General features: G+C 39.0%; 1 protein-coding gene across 1 annotated transcript in view; it reads left to right on the top strand.

The window, feature by feature from the left end:
• The window catches only part of LOC140938162 (DNA (cytosine-5)-methyltransferase 1-like), a 46,519-nt gene that overhangs the window by 8,225 nt on the left and 23,776 nt on the right, over window positions 1-14,518 (top strand). The window contains exons 12-26 of the mRNA XM_073387684.1: window positions 278-387; window positions 649-767; window positions 1,474-1,566; window positions 2,168-2,253; window positions 2,357-2,422; window positions 2,967-3,044; window positions 3,437-3,540; window positions 4,524-4,581; window positions 5,224-5,429; window positions 6,245-6,311; window positions 6,459-6,530; window positions 8,535-8,618; window positions 10,096-10,220; window positions 11,707-11,812; window positions 12,582-12,694. Coding sequence (XP_073243785.1) covers window positions 278-387; window positions 649-767; window positions 1,474-1,566; window positions 2,168-2,253; window positions 2,357-2,422; window positions 2,967-3,044; window positions 3,437-3,540; window positions 4,524-4,581; window positions 5,224-5,429; window positions 6,245-6,311; window positions 6,459-6,530; window positions 8,535-8,618; window positions 10,096-10,220; window positions 11,707-11,812; window positions 12,582-12,694 — 1,487 coding nt within the window. The remainder of the gene's footprint in view (window positions 1-277; window positions 388-648; window positions 768-1,473; window positions 1,567-2,167; window positions 2,254-2,356; window positions 2,423-2,966; window positions 3,045-3,436; window positions 3,541-4,523; window positions 4,582-5,223; window positions 5,430-6,244; window positions 6,312-6,458; window positions 6,531-8,534; window positions 8,619-10,095; window positions 10,221-11,706; window positions 11,813-12,581; window positions 12,695-14,518) is intronic.

Raw genomic sequence — 14,518 nt, 5'->3', positions numbered from 1 at the left:
ATGACTGTTACAGACATATACCACTAGATTTTTGGCACATTGCTCAGTTTCAAGTGAACAGATATCTTCCAATGCTATTTTACTAACTTTCAAAAGAGAATTTAGAGCTTCCTTTTTCTTAGAGGTGCTGGGAATTTTTCTGTTGGTTGAAAAAGAAAAAGAAATTTATTAGATGAAATTAATTAAAATACTTACTTCTGCCCCTGTAACATTTGGTAGGCATTTCCATATATACTGTATTATGGCACTCTAAATTATAAAATGCTTTGTCCATTAGGTGGAGGAGTTTGTAGCCCTTACAGATCCACGCTTGTCACTCTTCTCTGGTGATGAGGAACAGTTTGATAGCTATAATGACAGACCACAACACAAAATTACAAATTTCAGGTATTGTGGATTATTTGGAATGAACCTAGATTGAACTTGATTATGAATCGAATTATAAGTTAGCGAAATATTCTTTCACCTTGATGGTCTCTGCCCTGACACATCTCTTACGTTGTTAGTCACCATGCTTGATTACATATCAAAACATTGGCTAGCCTACAGATAGAGCCCGTTTTCAAGAAAAGATGGTCATTTAATGCACCTACCTTGTAAGTAATAATATCTGGCCAGTCTCAAATTGTGCCTTACCTTTTTATGTAGCATCTATGACAAGAACACCCACCTGTGTCCATTTGACTCTGGTTTGATTGAGAAGAATATTGAACTGTTCTTCAGTGGTTACCTTAAACCAATCTATGATGAGAATCCAAGTCCTGAAGGTGTGTCAAATACTTAAGTGTAAATTGTTTGAATCCTTAAGTGTTTGTGAGAACTCCGTGAAACTTCACATTTAATACACAACCCTACAGTGTGTGGGTGTACCTCTAACTGGTCAAGGCTGCAATGTCCCCTTGGCTTATTGCAAGGGCACAAAGTGTCCTTGCCTTAGATCCAAAGTGAAAATGTTCTATGCCTCAGAGTAAAGACATGGGTTACACTGGGGGTTCAGTAGAATGTATAGTATAACAGTACATCTACACATTATAAAGCAGTGCAGGTGAATTCTATAATCTGATAAGGTGAGGCAAAAGTTAAGTCAGTGACAAGTGGAGACTCCATTGTCCTCTTATGAAAGAAAATAAAGCAAAAATAAGTTGCGCAGGCCACTGGAAGTTGAATGGTTTCCAGATTAACTATCTAGGCAAAACAGTTAAAGGCAGTTAATTTTAGTCTGAAGAGCTGCTATTGGCAGGTTCAGGTTAGTACTGCAGATACAGAGTAAAAAGGCATTCATGGCTGAAAATCAATTTTGCCACCATGTGGTAATGCCATTTGGACTGGGTAATACACCAACAACCTTTGAACTACTCATGAACAGTGCTTTAAGGGATGTAGCCTGTTTTATAAATCAACATCATTGCACACCCTGAAATGTTTGATGCAGTGATTGAACATTTTATGACAGATGTTGTCCATTTGTGTCAGGTGGTGTACCAACAAAGTCTATTGGACCTATAAATGAATGGTGGGTGGCAGGATTTGATGGTGGAGAGAATTCTCTTATTGGTTTTACCACAGGTAACCTATTCTTTTTGCACAAAGAATAAAGTTGTTGTAAAGTTGTTGAATGTATCTGTGTGTTATCTTATAAGTTGCCTAATTCTAAAAGTACATTAGATGCAAAAAATGATTCTTGTGTAGATATGGTCTCAATGTGTGGTGTACATACTTAGATGAAACATTTTGTTTCTTTAAGTAAGGTTGCAGGTCTAATTTTTAGTGTTATTAACATTTTATATTATTGGATCTATGATTAGTTTTTACAGCTTATAGTATGTTTTGAAAAAGGACTAGATCTATACTGTGAGATATTATTATGGAAGGAGTATTTTTCTCTTGGATATATGACCCATTTGCAAGGCACAAATGCTGCCAGGCCTAAATCTGGGAAGAAAAGCTCAGTCAGCAACTGACACTATAGATACAAAAACAGGGTTAGTGAGATAATTACATCTGGGTATTTGAATAAGGTGTAAAAAGTACACATAAGTGGGGCTTTATTGCCTTAAAAGACCAGTCATGGTGCACATACTAACAGAAAAATGTGCTTAAGATACTTAGGACAGTTGAATGCAACAACAGCTAGACTTACATTACTTACATTATTATTTGATGGCAGCTTTTGCAGAGTATATACTGATGCAGGCATCAGAGGAGTACATGCCATTTATGAACCTCATGAGAGAAAAAATTGCTATGAGTAAGGTACCATAAAAATAAATTATCTCCTCAATTTGTTCGACAGTTTTGAACACATACTTGTAAGTAGAAACAAAATAATTTAACAGTATGCTTTATTTTTTTGCAGATTGTCATTGAATTTATACAGAATAATCCAGAGGCAAGATATGAGGATTTACTGAATAAAGTTGAGGTAATTCACTTTAAATAATGATGTGAATGAATAGAAAAATGAAAGTTTGTACAATACCAATTATGTTCAGAGGTGTTGACTATGGAGCTCCCAATCAGTGAACATTTATTGCTTTTAAAAGTCTTAAGTCAGGATGCTGTTGACTGCATAGCACTGTTCAGGGTCATAGATCTCTAATATATGACACTAGAAAGAAATGGCACTTTCATGTGTTTAAATTTAAAGCCCTTTTGGGAACACTTTTTCCTGGGTCCATGATTACTGTCACATTAATGCATGATATAATTTGTGGACTTTTAAGCTGGCTCAAGGCATTGTCTGCACATGGATCCACATTGTCTCAAGCCAGGTTTATAATTAGGGTTTTTATGGGTAATGGCACTCAACTTTTGTAGCTCAACTTGTGTTAAAATGTAGAGCCACACCTGCTGATTTTGTGATCAGTCTTCACTCAAAACATGGCGAGGCTAAAATGAATACTCCCTCTGACTTGCTGTATGAAAAATATTCAATTAAACTTTTTGTCATTCCTTTTTTACTACAGACATCAGTGCCACCAGTAAACTGTCTCACTTTCACAGAAGACACCCTGTTACGACATGCACAGTTCCTTGTTGAACAGGTAAAGTTCTCTTTTGTCTGTTTATTCCACCAGTCAACAACATTCTTCTTATTTCATAGTTTAATTGTAATTAAAATAGACTTTCAGCACAGAAAATGAAGAATAACTCTATGACTGGTGTGGTTATAATATAATTTATAATAATATGATTATTGACCCTGCTCGCCGTAGAGCCTCCAGTAATGCAGTGTTTAGCATCCAAACTAGAACTCAGAGGATCACGAATTTGATTTTCACCAAGAGCTTGGAATTTTTTCTGAGCTTTCTGGTGTTATTCACCCTCTTCCAAATAATAGAATGGCAAATAATAATGGAATTTGATTGGTGGTGTTGGTGTGTGTATTTATCAAAGGTTTGTCTGGAAATAATTTCCTCAAATCCTCATGTCATAGGTGGAAAGCTATGATCAGGCTGCTGATGATGATGAGCTGCCTTTGCTGGTGTCTGCTTGTATGAGAGATCTCATCAAGCTTGCTGGTGTAACGCTTGGCAAAAGGTTTTGTAGCTGTCTTGTTCTTTACAAATGCATTGCTAACATTTTTATCACACTGTAAATAATTAATCAGTGATTTTGTTACAAATGTAGTTATGATGAGGCCAGGGACTCATCCTTTGAAAACTTGTGAGTCCCAGTCCAGAACCATTGAGTCCCAGTTCAAAAATCAATAAGTCCTAAATTGAAAATGCTTGGGCCTTTATCCAACCAGACAGGTAATCTGCAGTCAGACTTCAAAACTCTGTATTACAGCTTACTGAAATAAATCATGTATTCCCTTCTATTGTAAACATGTGTTGTACAACAGCCACAGGCAACAGCCACAGGCAACAGCCACAGACATTACATGAACAGGATATTCTACAAAAACATCTTCAGATCAATTAATCAATTTTTGTGTCCTTGGGGTTTCTTATGTTTCGGGGATTCAGGATGCAGAGGTGACAAAATCACCTAATTATGGGGGGACAAATTGAAGATGCTGTTAACTGTTAAATTGTCTTGTCTGATGAAAAATGTTGATGAAAAGCCCCTACTCTGTCTCATCATACAAGGTTGTAGAAAAGTATGTGGGGGAGAGGTTTCAAAGCATATTAAAAGGATTCGTTTTGCTAGGGTTAGTTGAGACCAAAATCAAAGCCAAGAAATGAAAGGAACTATCCTTATCTTACCAGGAGAGTCGAGATTGTGATTGATTCGGAGAGCACTTGTCTCTCAACATTATCATCCACATAAAAATCCCAGACTTTATTTGAGTGTCCAGTTTGTTGGTTTATGGCCTGCCACAAAGGCTTTTTGGTGGGTTCTTTTTTTTATTCACAAACTTTTATCCCCAATGTTACTCAGTTTGGATTCATTTTAGAATCTCAAGATTCAAGTAATTTGATGCTACGTACGTTCTTCGTTGCCAGTACTTGCCTGGTTAACTCTTAACAGTGTCAACACTCAACCCTGCATTGCATAATGTTTGTTTTTTTTTTCAGGCGTGCAGCAAGAGGTGTTAAAGTAAAGCTTGATAAGAAAAAGACAGGCCCCTCAAAAGTATGTTAAGTTGTGTTTTCTCCTGTATTATCCAAAGGGCATTTTATGTACAAGTATCAGGGGTTTGAAAATCAACTGTATCATAACTATGACATCTGCAAGTTCAAGCCTTAAATCCCAGTGTCCTTGAAACACAGTGTGGTAAAAGGGCCAAACTGATCTTAAACTAAATTATGAGTATGAGGATTTGTATGAAATGAAAATAGTACTGATGTTCTTGTCTTGTTGCTTCCAACTTCACTCCATCGTTTCTTCAATTGATATACACAGCTCTAGCTTGCAGTTTGAGGAGGCCTAACCTCTCATAAGCTTCTATAGTTTCTGTTAGATTGCCTCGCCACTCTTTTCTACCTGTCCTATATTATTGGTTTTTCATTTTCTATAATTGTGTGACAAATAAAATAAAATAAAATAAAATAAAACCCTTTACTGAGTGTTGGGGTATTTTCAGTTGATGCTATTAAGACTCCTGTTGGTAATCTTTTTCATGACGCTGTTGTTGGTATGACATCTATCAGTTAATCTGTGACTCCATTGTTGAAACCATATACTTAATTGAAATGTAACAGTTTGGTGACGTGATACGTGCTAAATGTTACGTCTTGGATACATTTGATAACAACCTTGTTTCGTATTATTCAGGCCACAACTACTCCCCTAGTGCGGCACATATTTGACATTTTCTTCAAGGATCAAATTGATGGTAAAGAAACAAGTGCACCACGCAGGAAAAGGTGTGGGGTGTGTGAAGTGTGCCAGCAAGCAGACTGCGGTGATTGTAAATCTTGTAAAGATATGGTCAAATTTGGTGGAACTGGCAGGAAGAAACAGTGCTGTGAAAAAAGAAAGTATGTCTTGAACAGCCACTTCTGTGTAAACACAATGATTAAACCATCTCTTTTGAATATTCACCTCCCATCAGTAAATGCGACTCTCAATTATTGTAGTTCAAAGTTTCTTTCTGTGGGTTAAGTCTTGTAGTGTGACCATTCAACTGAAACATTTAGGCAGCGTATTTGGTTACATGCCTCTGTCGCTGTTTTTTAGTACTTTGCAAAAAAAGGCGGTTTTCTTGAATTTTGTTTTGAGGTACCCTTGAAAGTGAGAGAGTGCAAAAACACTAGAACAGTGGTACCACTTGCTGAAAACAACAGTTTTGGCTTGAGGTACTTCAGGGGGTTAAGCAAAATCTCCTACCAGGAGTTGATGAGAGACAGAACTTTGTCTGGCAACTACAGTCAAACCACGTTAATACAGACAATGAGTGGACCATCGAAAGTGTCTGTTTTATGTGGTGTCTGTATTAAGCGGGTAAGGGACAAAGAAGACTGTCTTTAATAATGAGGTGTCTGTATTAAGCGGGTGTCCATAAAGCTTCGTCTGTACCTTTCCAGTATGGGTGATGTTTTCATAAGAATTGTTCCCACTGGCCACGCTCTCCAGTTCATACAAACACAAAAAGCCTCCAGCCCTAACAAGGTGGCAGTAAAAAAAGTACTAGTATCAGGCATTAAAATAATATTACACACTTTCAGGCTTGAACGAACAACATTCTGGATGGAGGTGCACTATTCCCAGAACTTGATTAACACACCTTATTATTGATGTCCAATGTTGGAACATATTTGTGTTGATGTAAAAACCAAATTCCTTCGCTTTTCAGGTGTCCTTACATGGCTGTGCAAGAAGCAGATGAAGATGAAGACGTTGTTGAAGAAATTGAGAATGTTGTATGTACATTGCATGTTGTTTTTACCATTTGTGTTCCCTGAGGGTGACCGTTTACTACATGTTGACTGAATATCCATGTTTGTAGGCCACATTGGGTCATTACGGTACCCCTTTTAATTTTTTTTATTTTACTATCTTTTTATTAGAGTCCCAACAAAGAGAAAACAAAGAAGAACACGCAAACTCACAAAACGGCAAAATCACAGAAAGGAACTAACGTGAGTTGGAAAATATTTATCTAGTCTTCCTATTAAATATACAAATCGACAACAATTTTCCGTGGTCTGTTTAACAAATAAATTCCGTGTTGCCGATCACAGATTACGTCAAATGTGGGAAAAACAAACCTGGCGTGGTAAACGAGCCGCAGGCGAGTGTGCCACAGATGTTCTTACCACATACCGTAAATGATCGATTAAGCGCCTCGGTGCTTATTTCATTTTCCCTATTATAGGTGCGGCGCTTATCCGACAGCGGCGCTTATTACAATTATGGGTAAAAAACTGAGGGGAATATTGACTCGGAGGCCATTCGGGCTCGAGGAATGATTGTTAAATATCTAGCGCAGTAACAAAGGTGTGGCACTTATTTGTAAATACCCAAATAAGCGCTGCGGCGCTTATTTGAGTAGCGGCATTTAATCGATCCTTTACAGTATTGACGTTTTCTTTGATTTATTACTAAACACTGAGATGCACATGCACGGCAATGTTGAATCTATTCGTTTTATACAATGAACAGAAAAGAGGAAACGAGATACTTGCCTTGTACCGTTTGACTGTTCGAGGATTTGTGCCAGTTTAGACATTTTTAAGTCGTCTCTGCTTCTTTTTTTCTTCTTTATCTTGTATACAGTTTCTCCGAAAAGGTTTTCAACGCCTTCCCTTGCTAAAAGCAGAATAATCGCGAAAACATTTTAAAAACTGCGAGTTTCTCGTAGCGATAAGACACGATCGCAACTGTCGTGAGGATTTCTTTCAGTTTAGACATTTTCAAGTGGTCAAGAAATCTTTTTTCCTCTGTTTCTCCGCTTTTCTTACTGGTAAAAAGCTGCTACTGAACTGTTTTCGTGGCCTTCACTTGCTTAATCCGGAAAAATCTTGCAAACATTTTCAAAACCGCGCGCCATGTTGAACACCAAAAAGAAAATAGTTACGTTTTCCGTGACGTCATCCATATGTTTATGGGCAACGACCAATCACAGCGTGCGTAACATTGACCACATTGTATCGTACAACTGTCCCCCGAAGGGGAGGTGAATAGTACACAACTATCCCCCGAAAGGGAGGGGAATAGTGGTGAACATATACCGAGGTAATTCCGAGGTACAAGTATATCTAGCGCTGTTCACCGAGCCAGAGGGGGCTAGTTGTTTTAGTATTTACCAAATCTGTTGGATAAAACCGAAAAAAAAGTAACTTTTTCTAAATTGAAAACGTCACTAAGTAGGAGCTTTGTTCACAATTTACAAACATTTCTGGGATTTTGTCAAGTGCGTTTTATGGTTTTGTTGCAAATTCAGCATGGAAATAATTTTCTACCTACCGCTGAACACCGACAAGCCTTCGCTTTCTTGGTATTTGTTTGTATGACTACTTCATTTATCGCACAAATTTCGTCTTCCGAAAATGTCTCGAAACGAGACGCTATCTTGTCTCCGGTCGCAAAACAGTGAATAGCCAAAGTTATTCCGAGTTATGGCAGCCAATCAAAACGCGCGAAAATTGCTATTCATTGATTTGGTAAATACAAAAAACTCTTATCGAAACATAACTCTCGACCAATCAGCACGTGAGAAATCGCTCAGTTATTATAAAATGACCGATAGAAAATTAATTTTACTTAAATTAACCTGACACATCCATAATCAGTGACTTATGGGACAGACAGAAGAAGAAAACTTCTTTAGTATCTTCCTTAAGAGCTGGTTAGGTTGAGGTAGAACAAGCAGGCAACACATGTTTCCAGTTTATTTTGTTTTAAACCTCTCTTTTCCCATACTGGCCATAGTAAAAGTGAACCAAATAATGTGCTGAAGTTTGGTTAAATCCTTACAAACAAATAGTGCTATGAAAGAGTAGCACCTAACGTTGAACTTGGGAGCCATCCCCCTCCTTCTTCTTCTTCTTAACCTCTGATGAGCTGAGTGCAGTGATATGAAAGGTGAACTACTCCAACAGAAAGGAAGAAAACTAACCACGTATGTTTGTGTTTATTTGTAGAAAAAGGTTGCGTGGATAGGAGATCCGATCAAAGTCAGTGGAAAGACAGAATATTATTCTTCCGTTTTAATCAACAAGGAAGAGGTATGCTACCTGCATGTCTTTTTCATTCCTTGATAAGTCTTTGAGAAATCTGGCCCAAAATGCGAGGGACCCAGAGCTGTAATAAGGCATTAGGGCACAACAGACACTAGACTACGAGTGTCCCCTATTTTTCCTCAGAGATAGTGGAGCGAGCGAGCGTGCGTGAAAATCACCCCACGCGAGAAAAGACGACTAACCCTAACCTCGTTTTTCTCTCCCCCCGCCGCGTGTCGCGTTTTCTCGCGTGGGTTGACTTTCACGCGCGCTCGCGTTTCGCTCGCTCTACTATCCCTGAGGAAAAATGGGGGACTAGTCGTAGTCTAAACAGACACCTGACCACCATGACCTAATAAACGCCCCGGGCGTCTACTTGATTTTAGAGGTCCAAGCGGGGGCGTTTAATAGATAAGAGGCGTTTATTTGCTCATAACTATAACAAGCTCAACAAAACTGGTATGCTTTCGACGAAAATATCAAGAGATTTTAAAAATAGCGAAATATCCGCTCCATCAATTGATACGTCTACGCCGTCTAGAGATCCATATCTTTCTTTTAAATCCCAACATCGATGCAAGAATCCTCGCTCAGGGTTATTGTGTTTCCATCGTTAGTCTATCCTCACTCTGAACTTGACGTGGAACAAGGTGAAATACGCAAAGCCTTGTTAATCAAGTAAGACACAGATTGAATTGAATGTTTTTGCTCCTTTTTGCTAATTCGTAGTATTTTGGAGCAATGGTCACGGGGGCGTCTATTAGACAGGGGGCGTTTATTAGAGAGGGGCGTCTAACACAATTTTGACATCGTAGAGGGGAGCGTTTATTGGATAAAAGGCGTTTATTTGGGAGTGGGCGTCTATTAGGTCATTTAATTTATGTAATAACAAACCAGTTTACTTTAGCGAGGTGGCATTTTTACGAGAACACCGTTACTACTAAACTACTAGGCTGATTTAGCAACAGGACGGGAACGTCAGTTGACGACGGGAAAGCGCGCGGAAGGGACTAAACACGACTTCCGGTGCTCAATTTGCCGCTCTGCCATTCGTCAAGCCAGTCGTTTGATTTGCGCGCGCCGTCGTCAACTGACGTTCCCGTTCTGTTGCTAAATAAGCCTATCATCGGTAGGGCAACCGCAGGAACCCAGCAAGCGTTAAAAAGCAATTTGCGTGGAGGTTATGTAGCATTATTCCAGTTTTGTCTTTCTTCTGTTGACCAGTGTGCAAGAAAATGAAACAGCAGTTGTGTATTGAATTTTAACCTGACATAATTAGAAACCTTTTTCTGGTAAGGTGCAAGCAGTTGGCTATACACACGTAGTGCCAGAGATTTGAAGTCAGCCTGGTTTTCAAGCGGTTACTCTAACTAGTGATCAAAACTAAAAGGGGACCTAAAGAAACTCCTTGGTGAAATAATTAAAAGGAATGCCTCTTTGCAATTGTCTGCCGTTTAAGGATTAAATGTTTGTACTTGAACAGGTGCATGTTGGAGACTTTGTGAAAGTGAATCCCAAGGAAACCAATATACCGCTGTATATTGCTTGTGTATGTTACATGTGGGAGGCATCCAATGGTGACAAGATGTTTCACTGCAGATGGTTATGGTAACAGCTGTTCTTTCGTTAGAGTGCATGGTTTTCTCAATACAGTCAAACCGCGCTTTACGGACACCCGCTTAATACGGACGCCTCATTATTAAGGACAGTTTGATTTGTCCCTGGGGAAAGAAAGCCCTTACTTTTTCTCTGTATCCGTATTTACGGGGATTGACTCAGGGGCACCCAACGTCAATTTTCGGAAAATATCTGTTCGGAAGACGATTTGAGATCTAGAATTTTCGGAACATTTATTGTAAAATTTCTTGCTTGCCTTCTCTCCTAGGATTTTCGAACATCTAAAAAATGGTATAATTGCCCATTTTTAACGGATTTTTGCCTTAAAAAGGTTACCTAGAATTCTCGGGAGCCTTTTTCTTGGCTGAAATTTTCGAAAAGGTAAGTTTTCATCCCTATAATTTTAGCATAACTAGACTTTCAGCTAGGAAATCCGAACAGATGAAAAATTTTTAGTGGATAAAAATATGCCTATATCTACCGTTTAAATACTAAAATACGTTCAACAATGCTATGTTTAAGTGGCTTTGAACTATATTCTCGTTGGGTGCCCCTGTTGACTGCGCTAACAGTCTCTATATTTGTCATGCTCTAAAGGCTTTATGAATCTCACATCACTTTCTTAAAATTAAAAACTCTCGACAATGCCTAACATTTTTTACCCAAAAAACAAAAACTTGAAATTCTCAAGCTTATGCTCACTTCAAACATTTAAGGTGGAACTTGCAACAGACGTGTCGTGATCAGTTTTCACACAAACCGATAACCACTTTAGGACGACTACTTACTAATGTCAAGGACAAAGACAGACCAGAGGACAAACAGAGAGCAGTATACGAGATCAAGGGCTGCGACTACCAGGCTACTTACACTGGTGAGACCGGCGGAAACCTTAGCATGCGACTGACTGAACACAAATGAGCGTCAAGAAATGGTGATGTCAACAATCACATTCAGTGAACACCATTTACAGACCAAACATCAAATCGACTGGGAGTCTGCGACATGTATTACGTATTCTAGAGACTACCATAAACGACTCACTTTCGACAGCTGGTATTACTAACTTAGAACACACACTACTGAATCGTAGTCAACAGTTGCCGGCACCGTACAAACGACTTATTGACGGACTCAAGCAAAACTATCTACGAGAGAATGAAATGACTCCTGTGTTCAAACCTATCACTGAAGTATCAGTGTCTCATTTTTGTCTTAGTTTCTATTTCTACTGCAAAAATAGAAGTCTCTTAAGTAATCCCAGAGGTACTGCAGTATAAACACTTGGTATTTTTAAGGGAAAGACCAGATGACTGAAACCAATAAATACAACTAAAAATCAAGTCTGCCCTTACACTTTTACACGCGATTAATTGCCGTACGGAACATTACAAACGTCTTCTCTAACATACACATGATATTCAACTAAGTTTTTGTTTCTGGTGGTCACGACACTACTGTCCTCTTCTTTTTACAGGCGTGGATCCGAGACTCTTCTGGGTGAAACAAGTGATGTTAGTGAATTGTTTCTGATTGATGATTGCGAAGACAAGCATCTTTTCACCATCGCTGAGAAATGCACTGTAAGTTACTGTCCTTGGTGTCTCAGAACAATGAAACGGCAGCCATGTTGGTGTCCCAAACCAGTCCTGTGGGAGTTGAACTCTTTTCTTATGTAAAAACTTTCTATTGTTGCAATTAATTTGCATAGATGCTGGTCAAGTGAATGAAAACGCTCTTTTTCCTCTCTACAAGACGTGATCGGTTATTGCAGTTACAGTAAACACCCGCAAATAAGAACGACTATTTTTTTGAAGTCTGTCAAAATAGGTTCTTGTATTTTGGGCTACTTATTAGCAATTTAGGCTAAGCAGGTTCTTAATTAGGTTCTTAATTTTTTATGAAGGAGATAATAGACTGTTCATTACCAGAAAAATTATTGAACTTGGGTTTGGTCCTTAAAAATGCAGTTTTTCTTCACAATTTTATTAATATAACCCTTAGAAAACTGATTACCGAATTTGTTTACTGTTTGGCACAGTATGTCCCCGTTATACTTAAATTTACAATCTCGGAGTTACACTCCTTGGTTAAATTGTTTATCATAATTTAACTGTAGCCCACGTATAACCTGCTTGATCTTGCTTGGCCAAACAGGTTCTTGCCTGGCCAAACAGGTTCTTGCTTGGCCAAACAGGTTCTTGTATTTTTGGGTATTAAGGCAGCAAATTTCTGCCAAGAGGTTCCTGGGGATGTTTACTGTATATAACAAAACTGGTATAGAAGATATGGACAGAAATTTAATATTACAGTGTTTCTCTTCTGACCATGTATGTAACGAATCCAACACAGGTGACACATAAGAAGCCAGATCCTGATTGGTTCATGAAAGGAGGTCTTGATGATGTGGATGCTGATGCCATGATGGAAGAGGATGATGGGAACCATTTTTTCTATCAGAAATGGTTTGTATTGAGAACTGTGTGTGACATTAGAGAGCTTTAGATTCTAAGACGAGACCAACTACCAGGAAGACATTTTCTCAATACTGAGTAGTGCTCACACGTGAACCAAACGTCTTTTTGGCGGGAATAGTGCGATTCTCGTATGACCTTGAAATGAAAACGAGCAAACAAAACAGAAATTACGAACAAACGGAAAGAGAGCGATTTGATTGGTTTATCGAACGGATACAAAGGCGCGTGGCTTTTGGTTGGTTAAGCGATCGCTCAGGTGAAAAAACTTCATGAAAATCGCTGTACTACGAGTTTTAGCGAAAACAAGTTATCAAGCATTTAATAGAAGTTTTATCATTTTGCGATCGGAAGAGGGCTTGAACTCCTTCAATAAAGATAACATTGCTAACGTTTTTTGGCGAATCAAAAGAACCACGAAGCTTTCCGGGGTGTCTATTTTTTGATAACACGCGAAACAACTTTCAGTCAAATCTCTTCCTCGAATCTAAAAGTCTCTATTATCGCTAGAGTAAGCTTGATTACCGATATTTCTCTTTTCTTCTTTGTGGACATTCACAAGACTTTATTTCTGTCAGAAAAGTATTACATTAAGGAATGTGGAAATTGCTTGAACGAAGTTGGAAAAGGTGTGGAGAAAAACATTTTCTTTCAAATTATTATCTTCCCTTATTCAGGAAGATTTTGAATGTTTCTTCGTCATGCAGACGGAAATTGTACGTTATAGAAGACTGTAAACGTAAAAAGCCATGACGTCACTAGTGTTTTGAGGATCCGGATCCCATATAGTTTGTCATTTAGGGCATGTGTAGCCCGGGCGGGAGGGGGGGGGGGGGACTCCGCATATGAAAGAGGTGGGGATGCTCGTCGGAAATTTTGAATTAAACCCCTAAAAGAGACCGATCCGGGCGTAGCCCAAGCCTTTTTTGACCCCTAAAAGAGACCATGTTAAAACACAGACAATACACATATTTTTATGTTTTTTCGCGTGCAACACTAAACGAGACCTTCACGGCTAAATATGATGGCGTTTTGCCCAGAACACCCTAAGTGAGACCAAAATCCGAAATTTACACCGCTAAGCGAGACGACGAGCATCCCCACCACTTTCATATGCGGAGTCCCTCCCCCGGGATGTGTAGTCGTCTATGTTGATTAGCCTGCATAACAGGCGCTTTATGACCAAAGCGAAGTGAACGCGGCATTTTGGGCGAATCGCGAGACGAGGGGAGGAGGAAAAAAATAAAGCTTTATTTTTTTCTTCTCGCCTCCTCTCGCACTTCGCGCTAAAAAAACCTTTTGAAATTGACGTAGATCGTTCACGTTACGATCCAAGCCAAATTTAGAAGGATTTGAATGGAGTCATCAGAGCAAAGCGATGCTTTTGTCTCCTCACCAGTTTGCACTAACAGACTGATTTTTGACACGGGGATTTTTTATCTTGTTCTTTCTGAATATGTTTTTGCGTCGTCGTCACTTCCCTTTTTTATTAAATGCCATAAACTCGACTTGTCCCCGAATGGCTTTAGTATGTCTTAGCTGATTAGCGCAAGTATGTGATGAAAGACAGAAAAAGAATACCACAATTTCACAAATATGAATTCTTGTACCGCCACACTTCTCTTCTCGATACGCCATTAGGTTAACTGAGTACATCCAGCCCGAGGGGAGGACTCCCAATATGAAAGGGGTGGGGATGCTCGTCGTCTCGCTTAGGGGTGTAAATTTCGGATTTTGGCCTCACTTAGGGTGTTCTGGGCAAAACGCCATCATATTTAGCCGTGAAGGTCTTGTTTAGGTTTGCCCGCGAAAAAA

The sequence above is a fragment of the Porites lutea genome, chromosome 5 (genome assembly GCF_958299795.1).
Source record: "Porites lutea chromosome 5, jaPorLute2.1, whole genome shotgun sequence".
NCBI lineage: Eukaryota > Metazoa > Cnidaria > Anthozoa > Scleractinia > Poritidae > Porites > Porites lutea.
Note: the sequence above shows the minus strand (reverse complement) of the source record. Positions and strands in the feature narration are given on the sequence as shown.